The sequence below is a fragment of the Eschrichtius robustus genome, chromosome 7 (genome assembly GCF_028021215.1).
Source record: "Eschrichtius robustus isolate mEscRob2 chromosome 7, mEscRob2.pri, whole genome shotgun sequence".
NCBI lineage: Eukaryota > Metazoa > Chordata > Mammalia > Artiodactyla > Eschrichtiidae > Eschrichtius > Eschrichtius robustus.
In genome coordinates this window covers 11,841,027-11,861,588 of record NC_090830.1, presented here as the reverse complement: position 1 = coordinate 11,861,588, position 20,562 = coordinate 11,841,027, and the positions used below count along the sequence as shown (strand labels likewise).

At 42.9% G+C, this 20,562-nt stretch overlaps 1 protein-coding gene across 2 annotated transcripts in view; it reads left to right on the top strand.

Moving 5' to 3' along the window:
• Positions 1-20,562, top strand: part of MAP3K21 (mitogen-activated protein kinase kinase kinase 21) — a 53,557-nt gene that overhangs the window by 11,841 nt on the left and 21,154 nt on the right. For both annotated transcript variants that reach the window (XM_068547598.1, XM_068547597.1), the window contains exons 2-5: positions 4,118-4,298; positions 10,265-10,413; positions 11,229-11,404; positions 19,999-20,239. In XM_068547598.1, coding sequence (XP_068403699.1) covers positions 4,118-4,298; positions 10,265-10,413; positions 11,229-11,404; positions 19,999-20,239 — 747 coding nt within the window. The remainder of the gene's footprint in view (positions 1-4,117; positions 4,299-10,264; positions 10,414-11,228; positions 11,405-19,998; positions 20,240-20,562) is intronic.

The window sequence follows — 20,562 nt, the reverse complement described above, 5'->3', positions numbered from 1 at the left end:
AAACTGAATGGAAGGAAGGAAAATTCAAAAATTAACAAAATGAAATTTCTGGTTGTTCTGACCCCTTTTTATAACTGATAGCTTTATATGTAGCACAGAAGACTGGAAAGATAGTCATGCAGATGGGATCTGAAGCGTGGCCCTGTATTGTAGCCGTATGATCTGGGATAACATTTCTGAACTGTGAACTGGAGACTGTAATTTCCATTTCATACAATGGCATGAGGATCCAATGAGATATTATGTGAGTGGAAACAACTCTACATAGAAGAGGATTAATAAATGGTAGGCAATAATCTTATTAGAACTGGTGATAATTATCGTTAATATAAACTATTCCATTGGCCATTTGATGTAGAAGGTACTGCGTTAGGTGATTGGGGGATAGAAGGAGGTGCTTCCTCTCCAAATCTTACAGTTAGAAGATCGCTTGGGGAAAGGAATATCACAATGCAACAGTATTTATTCAGTATTGGCGACTTATATAATTAAGTCCCCACTCAGCCGTCTCACGTTGGTTCTCTCCAGTTGCATTAACTCTGTGACTTCTGTGACTGTCTAAACTGGTGATACGAATGTGAATCTATTGCAAAGTGAAATTTTCAGGCCTTGCAAAGTGATAGGATTCCCTGACATCCATGAAAGTGATTTTGAAGGTTTGCTAAACACACTTTCAAACCCATCAGTAAAAGGTGTGTGTAGGTATATGTATGTGCCATCCTTTCGAAATGCTTACTGTGTCTCAGCCCTTGTTCTGAGCACTTTACATGTATTCATTTCCTCCTCTCTACAACATTATGATGTATGTACTGTCATAATTCCCATGACAGGCAAGGAAGCAGAAGCACAGAGTCCAAACCGAGCAGTCTGGCCCTGGAGTGAGTGCATGCTTCCATCGCTATGCCACAGCGCCTCTACTTAGATCAGATGATGACTATCCAATGGCAGGAAATCAGAAAGGAGGAGAATGGGCACCTGCTATACAGAGAGATTTCCGAAGGATAAAGAAATCGCTTGTGAAAAATTGATAAAAGCTGTCAACTGAGCAATGCAGGCAGTAGTTAGGACCATGGGCCCAGGGGTCAGACTGCTTGAGTGGCACTGCTCCTCAGCTGTGTGACCTTGGATGGATTACTCAACATCTCTGTGTCCCAGTTTCCTTATCTGTCAAGTACAGATGATTAATGATATCCACCTATAGCATTGTGGTGGGGATTACCTGATTAAGATACCTGTAAGTGTACCTGACAGACAGAATGTGCTCAGTCAACGCTCATTATTCCTATAACATTTGGGCAAGTGGTCCCCCATAAGATCACATTCCGCAGATCAAACGTGAAGAGCGTCTTATGCTAGTCTCCAATTTTGTCTGGATAATTTAGTCTAAGAAACCTCCCACACTTGTTCGTTTTTGTCCTTCTAAGAGTTAGTGCACAGTTGCAACGATGACAAAAATGTTGTTGAATAAAGAATAAAATAAACTGATTTTTCTGTTATTTTTCAAGGTGAAACCTGAATAACAACTCTCCCCACCCCCCAGACATAAATTCTATGTACTCTGAAGTTTGGATTACTTTTCAATTGGATTCAGTGTTGCTGAGTTTTTTTCAGTACTGATTATCCTCTGATAATGAAGACCTATCTCTTGGGATTTTTGCGAGGATTGAATGAAATAGCACTTGTACAGTACAAGGAATGTAGTGAATACCGACGATGGCTAGTGACCCTTAGGACTTGGTTCTTATTTCTAGTAGATGGGAAGTGGCACGGGCAAAGGACACACAGAAGAGTGGGACCCTTTTGTTAATTTCACCTGCAGACACTAAGCACCTGCGCTGAACCAGACACAGAGTGGGTGCGCGCGGGTGAGCGTGAATTGCACGAGTTTCTCACCATTGTCTTCCTCTCCCTGCCATCTCACCGCCCACACACACACACACACACACACTCTCTCTCCCTCACTTGTACGCTCCCTGTTTCACACATACTCACTGTCTCAGAGCTAACGGCAGTGGAGGAGTCTGATGAAAGCACACAGTCTCGTACCTGGTGCCTCGTAGGACTGTCACAGAAACACAGAGCTCACGGGAGTGTGGAGGAGGTGATGGTCCCCGGCTTGGGGGTATTCGGAACGTGTCGCTGAGCAGGAATCATTTGGGCTGGATGAGCAGCCGGCCTGCCTTGAGCAGAGCAAGCTCGCGCGTAGAGGCACGGGGCGTAGTTTGAAGTGTAGGTTGCTGTGCGAATCTAGGGGCTGTGATTGCCCAGGTTTTGGAGTGTGAACCTTCTCCCTGAGTTATGGGGAACCATGGAATTTTTTTTTTTTAATAAATTTATTTATTTATTTATTTATCTTTGGCTGTGTTGGGTCTTCGTTTCTGTGCGAGGGCTTTCTCCAGTTGCGGCGAGCGGGGGCCACTCTTCATCGCGGTGCGCAGGCCTCTCACTATCGTGGCCTCTGTTGTTGCGGAGCACAGGCTCCAGACGCGCAGGCTCAGTAGTTGTGGCTCACGGGCCCAGTTGCTCCGCGGCATGTGGGATCTTCCCAGACCAGGGCTCGAACCCGTGTCCCCTGCATTAGCAGGCAGATTCTCAACCACTGCGCCACCAAGGAAGCCCAGAATTTTTTTTTTTAATGCAGGTTTATTGAGGTATAATTTATATAAAAATTCACCCCCTGAGGGCGTTCAGTTTGATGAGCTTTGACAAATGTATATAATCCTGTAACCACCACCACCAAGAGGGAATTTGCATCACCCGGAAAAGCTCTCCCATGTAGCGCTGCCGTCAGACCTTTCGCCTCAGCCTCCAGAAACCGCTGGTCTGATTTCTGTCCCTCTTCCAGGATGTCATAAGGGATCATAGTACATAACCTCTCATGTGTGGCTTCTTTCTCAGTGGAATGGTTTTCAGATTCATCCCTGTTGTGACATGTATCGGTAGTTTATTCATGAGAGGTTTAAAAAAATAAAAGGATGCCACGACACTATAGGAAGATGAATCTGCTCGGGGTGGCGTGTGGGTGAGGGAGGAGAGAGGGGCAGCACCTACTCCGGTGAGAACGATTGTAATTCCGGTTTGGGACAGTGAAGCCAGAAGTCACGTGGTGGCAGGGAAGTGGAGACGGGCCATCTGCGGGGCATTCGGTTGAACTAGAACAACTGGGCTGCAGGTTGGAAGGCTGGGTTTTAAGGAAGGAGTGAGGAGATAAGTTAGAAAAAACAGTAGGTTTAAACCATTCCTTTTGTAGCAAATGGGAAGGAGTAGCGTGGATATGGAGCTGCATTAGAGCCTCGTGGAAAACCGGGGAGACATTTCTGCTTGGTTATAGGCAGAGAAGTCAACCAGGGGAGAGAGGAAACCAAGGCACCGGCAAGGGCGGGGCAGGTGGGCAGTGATGGGAAGCTCGGTTGTTTTAGCTCCGGCTGCACAGAGAGTTCAGGGCAGTCCCGGCATCAGCTCGGTTCCTGAAAGCTGCTCTTGTGCATTCTGTATTTTGTCAGGAGGCTGGGGGCTGGGGAAACCAGCAACTGGATAATGTTTCTCTGAAGTTTTTACTTTTTGCTGTATTTCAGTCTTTGGTAAAGCAATCATATCTCATAAAATATCTTCATGAGTTAACATATCTATAAGCAACTTGCAAATTTAACGTAAGATAATCTTCAATAATAATGATTTATGGTAATATGCCGTCTATTTGCAGTATTCTCCGAAACATTCAGTAGAAAAGACTCTGCATTTAGATCAGGACCTAATTTCTTGGAAGAAAAACAATGTAAATATTTTTTTCCTATCAGGTAAACTTTCACAGACTTCTGATTCTACCTGTGGTATCTCAGTAAATGTTTCTTGCCCCTAGAAATCATTTACTTTCTCATAAAGAGTGCTAAAGCTGTACTGTGTCTGTGGATTTTTTTTAAACTTGTAACTTTAGGCACAAACGACCCACTGAAGGTTATGAAAAACAAGATGTAAGTAAGATAAAATGGTAAAATGCGGGTTCATTCTCAGTACTCTGCCAACTGCAGTGAAGATTGTGTTTTAAAAGCCAAAGAAAAATTGTAACTGAAAAATTATAAAAATATGAAAGTATTCCACCTTTGATTTTCTTCTCTAGTATTGCTACTGGAGAAGATAGAGCATGATGACGTCTGCAATAAGACGTTGAAGATTACAGACTTTGGGTTAGCGAGAGAGTGGCACAGGACCACCAGGATGAGCGCAGCAGGCACCTATGCCTGGATGGCCCCGGAAGTCATCAAGTCCTCTTTGTTCTCCAAGGGAAGCGACATCTGGAGGTGAGTAAGCACCACGCATTTTGTTTTTTTGCAGGTGTCTGCAGAAACTGGTTGCTACACCTCCTTTAATGAGTCCCCAGTAATATTCAGTAATTCTGAGCATAACCAGTAGGTACGGATGGTCCCCAGTTTGCAGTGGTTTGACTTAACAGGTTTTTTTTTGACGTTACAGCGGCACAAAAGCAATATGCACTCTCTAGAAACCGTACTTGGGATTTGGCATTGGGATTTTTCCCAGGCTAGTGACACGTGGTCCAGTCCTGTCTTGTGAGGCTGGGCAGAGGCAGTGAGCTGCAGCTCCCGGTGAGGCCCGCCATCACGAGGGGAAACAACTGATAACGCTTACAACCATTTTGGACCCAGACAGCCATTCTGTTGTTCACTTTTGGTATCGTATGCAATCAATTCCATGAGATATTCAACACTTTATTATAAAATAGGCTTTGTGTTAGATGATTTTGCCCAACTGTAGGCTAATGTAAGTGTTCTGAGCACTTTTAAGAAAGACCAGGCTAAGCTTCAGTAGTGTAGGTGCATTAAATGCATTTTCAGCTAATGATATTTTCAACCTACGAAGGATTTATCCAGACGTAACCGCACTGTAAGTTGAGGAAGATCTGTATGGGCCTTTTTGAAGAAGGTTTTGTGGTTTTGATCAAGATTGTTGTAATCACAACAGAATGGGTAACTTGAGATTTTGATTGTCCTATGACTTCCATTTGATAAGAGAAACTTGTTAAATCTGAGGTTTGATTAAAACTGGTTATAACCTGAGTAAACAGTAATGCCGTTTTGTAAGGCCTGTTGGTAAATAAACGTAAATTTCACTTTAAGCAAAAATTTTGATTCCTCATGACTCACAGACAGAATATTAGCATGGAAGGGGTTTGAGAAAAAAAATTAGATCACCTCCTTCATTTTATGGATTGCATTATCTAAAGATTAAAGCTTCTGGTTTGAGGATGGAGAGCTGAACTAAAATGGAATCCCAGGTTAGCTGGATTTTCCATTCGGCTGTGTCTCATTAGGGGGTAAAGACGCCATCCATACCAGAACAACAGAGAAAAGTCACTCTGTTTATAGTTACAATGCACCAGGAGCTTACTTGCCTTCATTTAATGCTCATAAAATGCTGTGTGACTAGTATTAAAATTCCAGGAGTTTTCTTTTGTTGTTTTTTTTAACGGCTTTATTGAGATACAATTCACAGGTCGTACAATTCACCCATTTAAACTCTACAGTTCCATGGCTTTTACCTTCATCAGCACAGTCAGTTTAAAACATTTTCATAATCCAAAGAAGAAACCCTATACCCCTCAGCCATCACCCCAACACTCCATCCCTCCCAGCCAAGGCAATCACTAATCTACATTTTGTATCTTTAGATTTGCTTATTCTGGACATTTCATTTAAATGGAATCAAATAATATGCGGTCCTCTGCGACTGGCTTTTCAATTAGCATATTTTCAAGGTTCATGTCATAGAATGTATCAGAATTTCATTCTTATTTATTGTGGAATAATATTCCATTGGGTGGATAGTACCACATTTTGCTTATTCGTTTATCAGTCGTTGGCATGTGGGTTGTTTCCACTTTTTGGCTAATTCTGAATAATGCTGCTCTGAACATTTCTGAAGAAGCTTTTGTGAGGACATGAGTTTTCATTTCTGTTGGGTTTCTACCTGGGAGTGAAATTGCTGGGCCACATGGTAATTATATGGTTAATCATTTGAGGAACTGCCAGACTGTTTTCCACCAGTTCTCATTCCCACCAGCAGTGTATAAATACAGGCTTCTAATTTAATTGTTCTACTTATGACTGTTAAGAAATTTATCACCTGTGCCAGGGGTTCTATAGTGTCTTAAGGCTGTTTTGAAAAACACAGAAGCTTGAGCCTCACCCCTTACTTAATGACTTATACCCTGCTGGTGGAGACTGAGCACATGTGTCTTTATAAAATATTAGATGTGTTTTCCTTGACTTAATCACAATAATTTTCTAACCATGTAATGCCAAAATACTTAAGCGAAATAGGTGATTATTTTAAGAAATTATACTTCAAGACTCTGAAGACTAATAGAATATAAATCAATTTTATATTCAGAATAATTACTTAAGACTGTAACCATCTTACTATGTGTGCCTTTTAAAATAAACTATGTAATTATAAGCTATACAAACGCTGTACAATCTATATCAGTGCTTTAGAGTGACCTCACCTGCTGTAAACGTAGAATCAAAAGTAAGAAAAAAAAGATTTCTAAAATCAGCCAAAATATGGGTCTTGACGTCCAAACACTCATGGAGAGGTCTTCCCTCAAAGTCTGTTCATTTCTATTTCTCGATTATATGAGCTCGGTTATCTGATTTTCAGTAGAAGCATCTAAGCAGAAGAGGGGAGAGGGGTGCTAAGCTGGTTAAAAAAAAAAAAAGGCAGCTGAGAACAGAGTGGGCGGCAGGAGCAAATGAAAGCATGAAACGCTATGAAAAGGACTGGAATCTACTGGCCTCCAGAACCACCTGGTTTGTGGAGCCAGACGTCCACACACATCTCCAGAACACATGGATATATTAAAGCACAGCAGAGTCCTAGATGTCAGGATGCAGAAGGCAGGGAAGGCTGTCCCTCTGAACTGCACATGCCTTTGCTTTAGAACCTCCTTCGTAATATTCCCATAGAAATAATTGCATTCAGGAAGCATGGCCCTGGTCTGTGGTGCTGTGGGCTGCTATATATACTGGTGTATTCGGTGATCATCCTCTCTCGCCCCACTTCCTCCATACCAGTTACTACCCTACGAGGTAACTTTGACAGATGCTGTCATTGAACGTTTACAGTGTCTCCCGTGATTACCCCAGTTTCACAGAGTACGTACCCAAGGCACTCAGAGGTTTAGAAATTTCCTCAGGGTTGTAAAACCTAGTGAGTAGCAGACTCTGGTCCCTGGCCTAAGAGCCGTTTTCCTGCTACCACAGCCCTTAATCATTAGGCTACTTGTATTCTCAGAAGAGGGCTTTTTTTTTTTTTTTTAATAAATTTATTTATTTATTTATTTATTTATTTATTTATTTATTGGCTGCGTTGGGTCTTCGTTGCTGCGGGCTTTCTCTATTTGTGGCGAGCGGGGGCTACTCTTCGTTGCGGTGCACGGGCTTCTCATTGCAGTTGCGGAGCACGGGCCCTAGGCACACGGGCTTCAGTATTTGTGGCTCGTGGGCTCTAGAGCTCAGGCTCAGGAGTTGTGGCACGCGGGCTCAGTAGCTGTGGCTTACGGGCTCTAGAGCGCAGGCTCAGTAGTCGTGGAGCATGGGCTTAGTCGCTCCGTGGCATCTTCCCGGACCAGGGCTCGAACCCGTGTCCCCTGCATTGGCAGGCGGATTCTTAAACACTGCACCACCAGGGAAGTCCCCAGGAGAGGGCTTTTTACACTATATCCCACCCAGTTTCAGAGAGCAGAAAAATATGCATTACACTTTAAAAATTGTCCCATCAGAATAGCTCCCTTTTTTTTCACATTGGTTTTTACCAGAATACCTCTCTCTGGAAAAATGACCTATCCTGAATTATCCATTCTCTGAAACTTCCAAGAGGCAAAGTTATGTTATTATTGTTGGTTTTAATTTTGTTATTTGCTAATGAGAATAGCAAGGAAGCTTCTTTGAATTTATTCAATTTTCAGTTATTCTAATAATTTTTTGGTCCCCTGCACTGAGATGATTTTTGTTGATTGATCTATGAGTTCAGTTTACTTACTCTTGAAATTAAGAATGTGTCTCGCTAATGCACCATAACATAGATAATTTTCAAGAAACTAAGCAGATAGCCTTTGAAAAATCCTGGTTGCACCTTAATTGCTAATAGTTACAGCATTATATAATTTACAGGTACTGCATTATGTATTCCTTTTTTAACAAAACATAAAACAGTGCTTTGAGATGGCAGAGGAAATGTCACTGATACTTTATCAATGATTCAAGATCAGCTTCAAGGCCGTGTGAGTGGAGACATAGGCAACAGGTAATAGTGGTCCCACAGCTCAGCCTCAGGTGTGCTGCCTCTAGGTCCAGTTGTCTTTCAGTGATGCCCTGCTACGCCCCCTGCTGGAGAGGGAGCCCCGGGCTCAGGGGCCTCAGGATGGAACCGCCCCTGCTTAGGGCCGTGGAACGTCAGTGGGAAGGATCCCTGAGGCCCCTTTGAATTCAGGGCACGTTCTGTTGTTTCTGCCTTCCTTTTCTGAATGCTTCCAGTATATAGTGTAGAGTCCATTAGGCACTAGTGGAGAGGTCTGAAAATGAAGTGATCTTGGCCAGGATGACCACCTGGGCTCCAGAGGTGCTCGTTGCAGGCCAGGTCTTCTTCATGGAGGGCTTATTGTATTTGTGACGCTGTGAATCCCCACATCTCTTAAGATCGGGAGATAATCAAATGAGACTCAAATCAGTTCCAAAGCAAATTTAAATGATGTGGGGTTTTTTGGTTTCTTGGTGTTATTCTGAGCTGTTTTGCCTTTCCTTAGGCATATCTTACTGCCTTCTGTCTGCTGTCTTTAAAACTATGCTCAGATATTATGTATAAGCAGCAAACAGAAGAAATGAGAATTAAGTTACTTCTTTAAATTTCAAACTCTTTTTTTAACTTAAAGCGAATGAAGTTTTAAAAGATCAGAAAAGTAAATAGGACCATACTAGTTACGTTAATAGAACTTAAAAATAAAGAAAATACGACTGTTCCTTATATGCTTACGTGTTTTAATTTAAAGTCAAGTGAGTGTCAGGAGTGACTGATGCTTTACATCAAAAGATAATTTGAGTGCACTTTGTGTTTTGAAGAAGATAAAGGAAAGCTAAGGTTCTGACTGGTTTTGTAGAAGAGAATAAATGTATATGATGTACAAGACTTATTTCTGTGCTCCTCTGTACTGCCTTGAACTGGGGTGTCTTGAGAGGCTCTAGTATAGATGTATACTGAAATTTGGTCCTTTAGCTTCATTTTAAAAGTTCACTTAGAGATCCTTCTACTGTGTGTTTTCTCGTTCTTCTATGTAATTGCATTTGCCCTTAAACTGAAGCAGCAGTGAACCTGCATCACATCTGCTGATGCTTTGGAGAGCATGGCAGCTGCAGTTGTTGTTTATTCTCCTTTCACTTCACCTTCCTCCATTACAAAGAAGACCTGTTATGTCCTCCCAGCAGGCTCAGGAAAACCCACAGGATTTCTTTGTCCGTTACTATTAGGCATTAGGTGGAAACATTAGTAACACATCTCCGAAATATGAAGGGAGAGGCAGAAAGAAACAATTTCAAAAACCTATTTTAAAACAGTTAGCATGGGACTTCCCTGGCGGTCCGGTGGGTAAGACTTGGCCTTCCAATGCAGGTTCGATCCCTGGTCGCGGAGCTAAGATTCCCACATGCCTCGAGGCCAAAAAACCAAAACATAAAACAGAAGCAATACTGTAACAAACTCAGTAAAGACTTTAAAAATGGTCCACATCAAAAAATCTTAAAAAAAAAAAAAAAGTAGTTAGCATGATTCGACTTCAGTCCTGTGGTGAGTCAAATGGGGCTGGAATCTTCAGTGTCCTGAAGACCCTCAATAGGTGTGGAAAAAATGAGACGGAAAGACAAACGTCAGAACAACCACATTGCTCGTCAAGTGTGTCCTGCTTCTGGACCCTGTTTAATTCAGTCGTGTACTGCTCCTAAGCTATCCTATCCATCCGTTAAGTAGTGTCAGGTCCTGTAATGAAGGCATAACCGATTTCGGGAAGGAGTGTATTTGCATGTGTTTGGAATGTTAACTGGAAGAACCCGCCCCTCATGTTGGGATAAGGGTCCATATGGGCTTTGTTGGAAGAGGAGATTCTCATTAGGAGCTGGATGAAGGCACTGATACGTTTCTCCCACCAACTGTGTCATGAGGAAAAGACCCCATTTAACTTTATGAAAACTCTGCTTTCCAGCTACGGAGTGGTGCTGTGGGAACTGCTCACGGGAGAGGTCCCCTATCGTGGCATTGACGGTCTTGCTGTGGCCTACGGGGTGGCAGTCAATAAGCTCACTTTGCCCATTCCTTCCACCTGCCCTGAGCCGTTTGCCAAGCTCATGAAAGGTATTTGGGCATCTCTGTTCTTGTGTGTCTATGGGGGGGAGGGGAATTGCTCATTAGAATATCTGTGTATTTTTTTAACCAAAAAGGTATTTTCCATGGTTCTAATTTTAATCGATTTTAGATTATACTATTTTAAGAATTAGAAACCATGTCTTTGATCTAAGATGTCAGGTAAAGTTTTGATGAACTAAGTAACTTAAAAACAATCCACTTTAATAGTGACTCATTTATACAAAATTCAGTTGAATGGTAATAAACTTTTCATCAAATACACTAGCAGAGTTCAACGACAATATTGAATTGGTTCCATATGTGCTATTTTTAATTCTACCTAATGATCAAAAATGTTTTACAGTCTGAACTGGCATGGTTTTGCCATGACCTTATCTATTTTGATCTCATCTTTTAAAAATTGTTAAGTAACTCTTTTTGTAAGCAGCAAGTTACCTTACTTATTAGACTATTTCTTAGAACCTCTCTTGTGACTGTAACATTTTAGAGACTTTGGTTTTCTTGGGTTGAGTTGTAGAACTCTGTAAGTCACGTGGCCAGGGCAGCTTAGGCGGACAGAGTTCATGGTACATGGTAAGGCAGAGAAAACACACATCCACATACTAATGTCAAACGATGCAGAATACAAGAGCCTCGTCTAATAGTAATTATTACACAGGCTGCTGACACGGACACTGTATAAAATAAAATTTGCAAAATCATTATCAATTGATGTTTAAAATCTTCAGCAGACACAGTCAACATGGGCTGATAATCTGAACTACAGTGAGAAATGGACTTGCTGTGATTCTTGTTGATTTTAGAATGCTGGCAACAGGACCCTCATATTCGTCCATCATTTGCCTTAATTCTTGAACAATTGACTGCAATTGAAAAGGCAGTTATGACTGAAATGCCTCAAGAATCTTTTCATTCCATGCAAGATGACTGGAAGCTGGAAATTCAACAAATGTTTGATGAGTTGAGAACAAAGGAAAAGGTGAGTGATAGATATTAATTGCATAATGTGCTCACACTTATGGAGATTGTGGAAAACCTGAGTCAAGAACCACTGTCAGCATTATGTTAAAATATTTTCAGACTTGTTGATTCTTTCCTTCCAGGCAAAACAAAACGAAACAGAACTGTACTCAAAACATATAATTGGAAAACAAACAAGCTTTAATTAGAGGAATTTTGAAATGTAAAAAAATTTTTTGAAAAGGAGAGAGAGTGGCATACTAAACCCTTAGTATGCATTAACCAGCTTCAATAATTGTCAGTATTTTGTCATTTTGTTCATTTCTTTTTTCCCATTATCATTTTTTTTTAACTGCAGTATTTTAACTTAAAACCTAGACTCTCGTCATTTTACCTTTAAATGCTTCAATATGCATCTCTAACTGGTAGGAATTTTTAAAATATCTTTCTTGCCATTATTATCTTTAAAAAATAAGTAATTCCTTGATACCGTGTGATACTCCATGCCCAAATGTCACAGTTTGCCTCAAAGATGTCTTCTTCCAGTTGGTTGGTGCCAATCAGAATTTAAATGAGGGCTACATGTTTTTAGTTAGGTCTTTTAAAGCTTCTTTTATGCCAGTCCCTCCTCCTTCCCCCCCCCCCCCGCCCCGCCCCACCCCGGCCCTTTTATCTCCAAGGCATTGCTTTGTTGGAGAAACTGGGAAGTTGTGTAATTTTTGAATTTCTTAATATGATGAGTGAAGCTCTGGTTGGTTTATGTATTTTAAGAAGAAGAAAAACAATAAACCTGAACGTTAAACGTGCTGAAGCTGCATATATATTAACCACATACAAAGTGTGAAGTAGGAGAAGCAGAAACACACCTAATGGGAAGGCGGGTAGTTGTAAAGTGAGTTCCTGATGACAGCTGACTGTCAGCGGTCACTGAAGACCCCAAGTTCAGGGCCTGGTACTATGCTTCACGCATAGGAAGTAAGTATTAGGCGGTACTTACTTCTTAAAAGATAGTCTTGTAATACTTGAGCGTTTTGATGACTCAAGGTTTATTCCGGTTGTCTGAGGTGTATAATTGTTCAGTAGGTTAAATTCTTCTCTTGTGCTTGGCAACAAATGTCTGGGCTAAAATACAACATTGCAGGTTATTGATAACCTTTACAAAGCCATGTAATTGTCCAGGAAGGAATTTTTATACCTCATATATTTGTGATTCTAAAATAGAACTCTTTTTCAGTAGGCAGTAGTGCTTTGCTAAATAAAGAGTCCATTTGCTTATTCCAGTGTACGTCATGGAAACATGGGATTATGACATAGCTGAGTCCTTCTCCCATGTTAATTACCTTGACTTACGTAGTATGGCTCTCCTTTATGTCACTAGACTTTCACATTGACTGTAATACTGAAGGCCTATAGCCAACCTAAGGGCAGAGGAAAGGGCAAAAGAGGGAATGAAAAGATGTGGTTTGAATACATATGCATAAACATTTCTTGAGCTAGCGTATATACTTCCGTGCATGAAGCCAAGATATCATATGCCCAAATTCTATCCGTGAGCAGCTTACTCTACTGTTATCAGGCTGAATTGGGAATGAATAAAAGGTATGTCATAGGTACTCCCCAGAGGGCAAATTGTTCACTGGAAAAAAAATACAGTTTAAGAGCTTGTCTTGGGGGAAATTTTTCTGAGTTTCAATGTTAGAATTTCCTTCCAGCAAACATGTTAAATGTCTGCTGTGTGCTGGGAAGCGTGTTAGAGCGCTGGGATACGCAGATGGATATGGCAGTCTGTGTACCCTTGCGTGGTCCTTGACAGCCAGGCTAGGGATTTGGATCTTGTTGACAAGTTTTAAAAAGGGGCTTGATGTACTATCTTGGCAACACTTTCCAACCAGCCACTGAAGTCAGGGCCTCCTCCTCACTCCCCCTCTGCCTTCCCTCCTTCTGCTTCCTTCGTGTAGTAATGAGATTACTGTTCTCTTAGGTACCCAGTCTCAAAGGTCTTGAAGATGTGGTCTTCTCTGTGACAGAGACCTTCAGTGGTAATTCACTCCCCTGAGCCCTGTTGTCCCCACTCATCACCTGCAGTACTACAGCAGCATCCTGCCCGGGGGCCTTGCATCCAGCCTCGCTCCCCTAACTGAGCCCCTCACCGCCACCAGTGAGCCTTCTGAAACGCAAATCAGACCCGCCTCACTTCAGTGGCCAATTCCTTTTCCTCATGAACTTCCTTGCCCTTCCATATTTAACCTCACTTTTTCTCCAGCCAGACTGAATTCCTTCAAGTTCCCTTAACGCCACCCTCCTGACTTTTGGCCTTTGTGTATATTCTTCCCTCCGTCCCCGCCCTGGCTTTTATCCCCTCCTCACAGTTGCTGCTTCTTCATTCTCAGGCTCCCAGAGCTCCCTCCCCTTATCCTCTTGTACCACGTAAAGCGTGTCACAGTCTCCTGCACCTCCCTTATCATGCCCACACTGAGTCATACTTTATTATTATCTGCGTCTTTATGTGTCCTTGGTCTGCCTTTTCTGCTAGTTAAGTTCAGGAACTATACTGTTTCATTCTTGGTCGTGTTCATCCACAGCACTGAACAAAGTACTTGGCCCATGGTAGACATTCAGTGAATACAATACGTACCTAAGTAAAGTTTCTTAACATGTTCCTAATATGTATTATAATAGGTAAGAGATATTAGCAATTATTATTTTATTGTCATATTTTTTAAGTGAACATTTTTAAGTGAAAAGGGAATTTAAAAGTGGATAAATGCCATGAATCCTTCTTTGAATCTTATGCTATAAAAGAGGCAGACGACTCAGCTGTTTAACTTCTGGTTATATATCTTCAGAAACTCCCACACGTATGCACAAGGAATTAAGGTCATTCACTCTGAAGTATTGTTTGTAATAGTGAAAAACTGGAAACAACCCCAATATCCATTAATAGGGGAATAGGTGCCTAAACTATTGTATATTCATATAGTGGAAATCTGTACAGTACTTAAGATGAATAAACTCCAGCTGTATGTTTCAACATGAGTAAGTCTCAGGCATAATACTGGGCAGAAAAAGCAGTTGCAGAAGGATAATCACATTGTGTAAATTTATAAAACCACATAAAACAGTACTATTCAGGGACTTCCCTGGTGGCGCAGCGGTTAAGAATCCGCCTGCCAACACAGGGAACACGGGTTCGAGCCCTGGTCCGGGAAGATCCCACATGCCGCGGAGCAACTAGCCTGTGCTACACGACTACTGAGCCTGCGCTCTAGAGCCCGCGAGCCACAACTGCTGAAGCCCACGTGCCACAACTACTGAAGCCTGTGCGCCTAGAGCCCGTGCTCCACAACAAGAGAAGCCACCGCAATGAGAAGCCCGCACACCACAACGAAGAGTAGCCCATGCTCGCCACAGCTAGAGAAAGTTCGTGCGCAGCAACGAAGACCCAACGTGGCCAAAGTAAATAAATAAATAAGTTAATTAATTTTTAAAAAAAAGAAAATGGTAGTGATGGATCAAATACTTAAAAAAAAAACCAATACTATTCAAATGTACAAAAAAGACTGAAAGTATAGACAGGGGAAGCATACAAACCAACTTAAGGACAGCGGCTCTGAAGAGGGAGGGGATAGGATTAGATATGATGCGCCTAGGACTTTAACAGACCCGAAGCAGATATGGTAAAAATTTCGCATCTGTTAGATATTGCTAGTAAGTGCATGGGTATTTGCTATTCTCTCTAATCGTAGTATATTTTAAATATTTCATAATTTTAACTAATTAAAAATAAAGGTTAGAGAGAAATCTGTGAGCTGCTAAAATCCTTTTTTTCTTTCTTTTTTTTTTTTTGGTAAGCCATATTTTTCAAATAGCAGACTTACAGGTAATTCACTCTCTTCCTTAGATTTTTCAGTATTTTGTGGGTTTAAAAATTCAAAACTGGCAAATGCAACCTTACACCCTGACCCCATTGATAAGTACGTAGAGCTCATGTAATAAGAAATAGTCAGTCCCGTTTGAGTCTGTTCAGATTATATCCTGAGCATCACGTTTGATTATAGGCACCATGTTTTAAAGAGCTTCCCCAGGTGGACGGCCGGCCAGGAAGGCGGGGGAGGAGACTGCACATCTGAGCCGACAGAGAAGTGAACACAGAAAGGGGAGGGGAGCGCAGGGCTGTCCTCGGTGCTGGCAGGACCTTCCGGCAGGGGAGGGAGGAACTGTGTTTCAGGTGGTTTTCAGAACAACCAGAAGTAGGGGGGACGTCTCGGCTGAATGCTCCAGGGATGAAGACCTATCTGGTCTCTGAGTCAACAACTTGCCAGCACTCGGAGCTGAGCCGGTGGTCCACAGCGCAGTGGACTCAGCTGCGGCTGTTCTGCTCCCTGCCCTCCAGGAATTCAGGCAGACCACAGGGGTGACTGTATGGACGTCTACAAAGCTGTGGCCGGCCCTGCCCCCCCGTTATATTACGTCTTCAGCGGAATGCCAGACTCTCCAGCAGTCTAGAGAAGTGGTTCAGACCGAGGGCTCCAGCCAGGCCATCTCGTTGGGCTTGGGGTCTGCCACTTGCTGACCAAGACCGTTCTGCCAGCGCCTCCCACCGTGACGCGTCACAGAGATGCTGTCTCGGGGTGGTGTGGGCTTGCACGAGTGAGGTCCCCCCGGGGCTCAGAGCCTGCGTGCCGCTTCACAGGCACTCACGGTCCTAGCCTGACAGCAGAGGAAGCGGTGGCTTTGCTGGAAGCCGGGCAGCCTCCCAGCAGCACCGCCCTCCCCATCCCCGGCCCGGGCGTTTGGGAAACGGGGCTCTGAGCCGTAGTCATACTGGGAAAGGACTGAGCGCGTTACTTTTTAAATCCTGCAGTTCTTTGAAGGATTACTATCAGTGATATTATTCATACGTTTTTTAGATACTTTAATACATTTCGTTGACTTAAAATGACAGAGGAAAGAGTCTGGTTTTTGTTTTGTTTTGTTTTGATACACCTCCCCAAATGGTTTTCAGGAATTCTAAAATTAGATGTTTAATAACAGAAGTAAAAACATTTGGGAATGGGAGAGGACTTGGAGGAAGGATAAAAGTTGAAATCACAGAATTTTAAGTGTGGAAGCAATGTTATTAATAACTATTATTATTTTAAACTCTTATTTTTAATTCTTGATAATTATTTATGAAACTGTAGGATAGAGGCACATTCAGTGAGTTAATTCTTATCATATATGTGGTGTAAAAATCAAAAAAAGCATGCTTCAAGAATGGATGTCTCCTCTTTCTCCATTTTGAAGTCTTAGAAGTAGTTTCCTTGTTGTTCTTTGGATTCACTTTCTCTCTAGTGGTATCTTTACTTTTTCTTTTTACGTGATTTCTGTGCAGTGCTTTTTGAAGTACAGCATTTATGGTATCTTGTGAGCCTTTGATTTACAATGAGAGAATATATAGTCCTTTTTTTTCCCCCCCAAGGTTTCTAATTGCATCTTTTTTGATGGAGTCAAAAGCACGGTAGACGTGCTCTATCTCCCTTTCTTGTTCACTGATTGCTGAAGGTAGGCGGCGTCCGGCTTGGAATGAACGGTCAGTGACTTGACCGTGCTCTGTGTTATTCAGTAAACTGTAGCCGCCATAGATAGCGGTTCCTCCCCAGATTCCTGGCTTCTTATCTCTGTGTGTCTGTCTCTGTGCATCGGGTGCGTGCACCTGTCTTTGAACCACTGTACGAAGGCCTGTCACTGTTAATGATTAACACCTACTGCCAGGAATTCGGATTTTCCATTATTAAATGGCCTGTGCCGAGCAATTAAACACGTAGTAGTTGAGGAGTGATCTCAGCGACCAAAAGAATGTTTTTGTGTGCTTCATAATTTCAGAGTATCCAAAGGGCTTCTAATACCCCAGACTTTTTTTTTTTTTTTACACACTTTTGAATGTTTTAAAATTCATTCAGAAGGAAGAGTACTTTGGCTGCTTTCTCTCTGATGATATTTTTTTCTCTTATGAAGTCTTAGGCAAGTGATTTTTTTTTTTTTTTTTTTTTAAATTTATAAAGTCATTGCAAGGGGATTCACATTTTGGTTTGGGACCTGGAATTTAAAATGGTTTCTTATGCAATTGCTGTAGCAGTAACACAAAAAGCCTAAGTGAATTTACTGCCTTTATCTCTTCCTCATGCCATTCCATTTCACAATAGCTAATTGGATTGTTATCTACACGACTGAAAAGTAATATCTTAACAAAAAGGCAGACGGTAATGAGTTAGAAATTAGAAGCTGACTGGAAATGAGCCTCTGTCCCCAAATACACTACAGTAAAATCTCCAATTTGGACAAACTGGTTGAAGAAAGCCACCAGTTAAATAATGGATTCCAGAATTTTTTTTAACAGGTAACATTTTCTTTTCAAGTAATAAATAGTCATTTATATCTGGCACAATGTAATGAAGAAATACTGTTCTCCTCTATGAAAATCAGCTGATATTTATTAGCAGAAGTAATTTGAATATCAGTTGGTCTTAAGAAAATCATTTCTCCTGCCATTTTGTTTATGAAGTTTGTTTAGAAAAAATAAAGAATGTTTCAGAGGTGAATTTCGGTCCACTTTGGTAGAATTACCGTAAGTTCAGAATTGGTTTGGTCTGAATAAAGAAACTTTATTTTTAGGGCTCTCCTTTTCTTCTTGATATTATCATATTTGTCTGTGGGAGGATGGCCCTCCGCGTTTATTTTCCTTTCTGACTCCAGTCCCATGGCCCAGCTCTTGTTCCTTCCATGAGCCTCTGTCTTGCACTGTTTCTTCACACATCAGTACTTTTGAGGTGGCCTCTGGAAAGCGGCCTGCTTGTATGAAGTGTGACACGTTCACACCATACTCATAGCTCTCAAAAGCTCACAGCCCAAAGCTCCACCTGAGAAGGCGGAGCTTCTCACAAAGTTTTTGGCATTAGGATATCCTAAGATTAAGTTTGTCTGGAGCAGTGGAACCAAAAGTTTGCAGATGCCTTGCTTTCTATGGGAGTGCTTGATTTATGGCAGGCTAGTCTGGAAGAGAAAGCAGTTCAGCACGGAAAGGAATATTTATGTCTCTGGTAAAGGACGGAACACTTTACAGAAATGAAATAAGAATGCGGATGTAGATTAAGAACAATAGAGTTCTCAGTTTTACTACTGAATAAATTTTCTCTAATAGGAATAAAAGTATTCTTCATAGATTTTCTATTTCTTACAAGTTCAATCATTCTAAAACCAAAACCGAGAGGAAGTTACATTTTAATCAGTCAGTATCACGACAGAGGGACTTTTGTTAGCTGATTCATGATATCTGTGTATAAAGTGACAGTTTCCATCCACCCGTGGGATCCTGATAAGTTCTCTGTGTACTGACTGTATTTTCCAGCGGCTTATCATTTTAGCGATGTTGCGTGTTCATTTCTGATGGGCCTTCACCTGACCCCTGCCACGTTCGCTTTGTTTTTCCCCTTAACCTCTCCACCACGGTGTGTTAATTCCCTAAGCAAATTCTTAAATACCCTAAGGAAAGACATCGGAACCGCCACAGTCTTTGGTGACAAGAAGAACTATCCTTTAATTAGTCAAGCTTTCCCTTTTGGCTTTCATTTTATTTTATTTATTTATTTTTTAAATTTATTTATTTTTTTTAAATTTATTTTTGGCTGTGTTGGGTCTTCGTTTCTGTGCGAGGGCTTTCTCCAGTTGCGGCGAGCGGGGGCCACTCTTCATCGCGGTGCGCGGGCCTCTCACCATCGCGGCCTCTCTCGCTGCGGAGCACGGGCTCCAGACGCGCAGGCTCAGTAGTTGTGGCTCACGGGCCCAGTCGCTCCGCGGCATGTGGGATCTTCCCAGACCAGGGCTCGAACCCGTGTCCCCTGCACTGGCAGGCAGATTCTCAACCACTGCGCCACCAGGGAAGCCCTTGGCTTTCATTTTAAATGGGACTTTCACATCGGTACTTGGTCGCTGTGTGTTGATGTACATCTTATGTGTCAGGTGATTGTACAGGCCAGAGACGATAACAAAGTGTGATGACTCTTTTCGGGCCTTAAAACCAGAAGGGCCACAGACCTATGGGACCTGGGGCCCACTGCTTGACGCTCTTCACACCTGACGCTGTGTGCGCCCCTGTGGATGGGGTGCAGCCTGCGCGTGTCACAGCATGAGCCCGCTGTGCCTCAGCCTCGGGGGATGCTTATCTGCCTTGTTTTGAGTTGGGCTTGGAGAAAGGTGGGCAAAAGTTTCATAAAGAACCTTCCCTGCAGAAGGGCAAATCTGAGAAACCACATGGTAAGGCTCAAAACCTGCCACTTAATGATGCTCGTGGCCCCTAATAAAACAGGAGCCATCAATTAAATAAGCCAATCTGCTCCCCCCGCCCCGCCCCGCTAAAAAAAAAAAAAACCCAAAACCAAGAAACAAAAAAAACCTAGAGGGGCCAGAGGGAGCCTTGTGTGAGTTTGAGAGTCCCGGATGTGCTGCGGTCCAGCGCGGCCCGTCCTGGCTGCAGGGGGCGCTGTCCGGGGGACCTGCAGCGGGCGGGCGGGCGGTGCAGCTGCGCGCGCGGGACGCGGCAGCCCCAGGTGACGGTGGCGCTGTCCCCTGCGGCAGGAGCTGCGGTCCCGGGAGGAGGAGCTGACGCGGGCCGCCCTGCAGCAGAAGTCGCAGGAGGAACTGCTCAGGCGGCGCGAACAGCAGCTGGCGGCGCGGGAGATCGACGTGCTGGAGCGCGAGCTCAACATCCTCATCTTCCAGCTGAGCCAGGAGCGGCCCAACGTCAAGAAGAGGAAGGGCAAGTTTAAGAGGAGCCGCCTGAAGCTCAAAGACGGGCGTCGGATCAGCTTACCTTCAGGTACGACCTTGTCCCCACGTTCCCTAAGACTCGGGTGGTCATCCCTCCCGCCCGCTTCTTTGTTTCATCAGAACTGGGCGAGTGAGATTTTAAAGCATCGAACGAACGAGGTCTTCATCTCTTGCTTCAGTTCGTGGTCGTAGTAATGACCTAATGAGTTTTCACGGGTGAAACGGCCTAGGGAGGGGGTGCACCGCAGGCCACTGGGTGCTGCGAATCCCACCCCAAGCGTCCTCTCCTGTTAGTGGAGACATTGATATACTCCTTTGGAAATCAAAGCAGAATTAATTCCTCTTTAGCTGATTGCACTGAACCAGCATCAC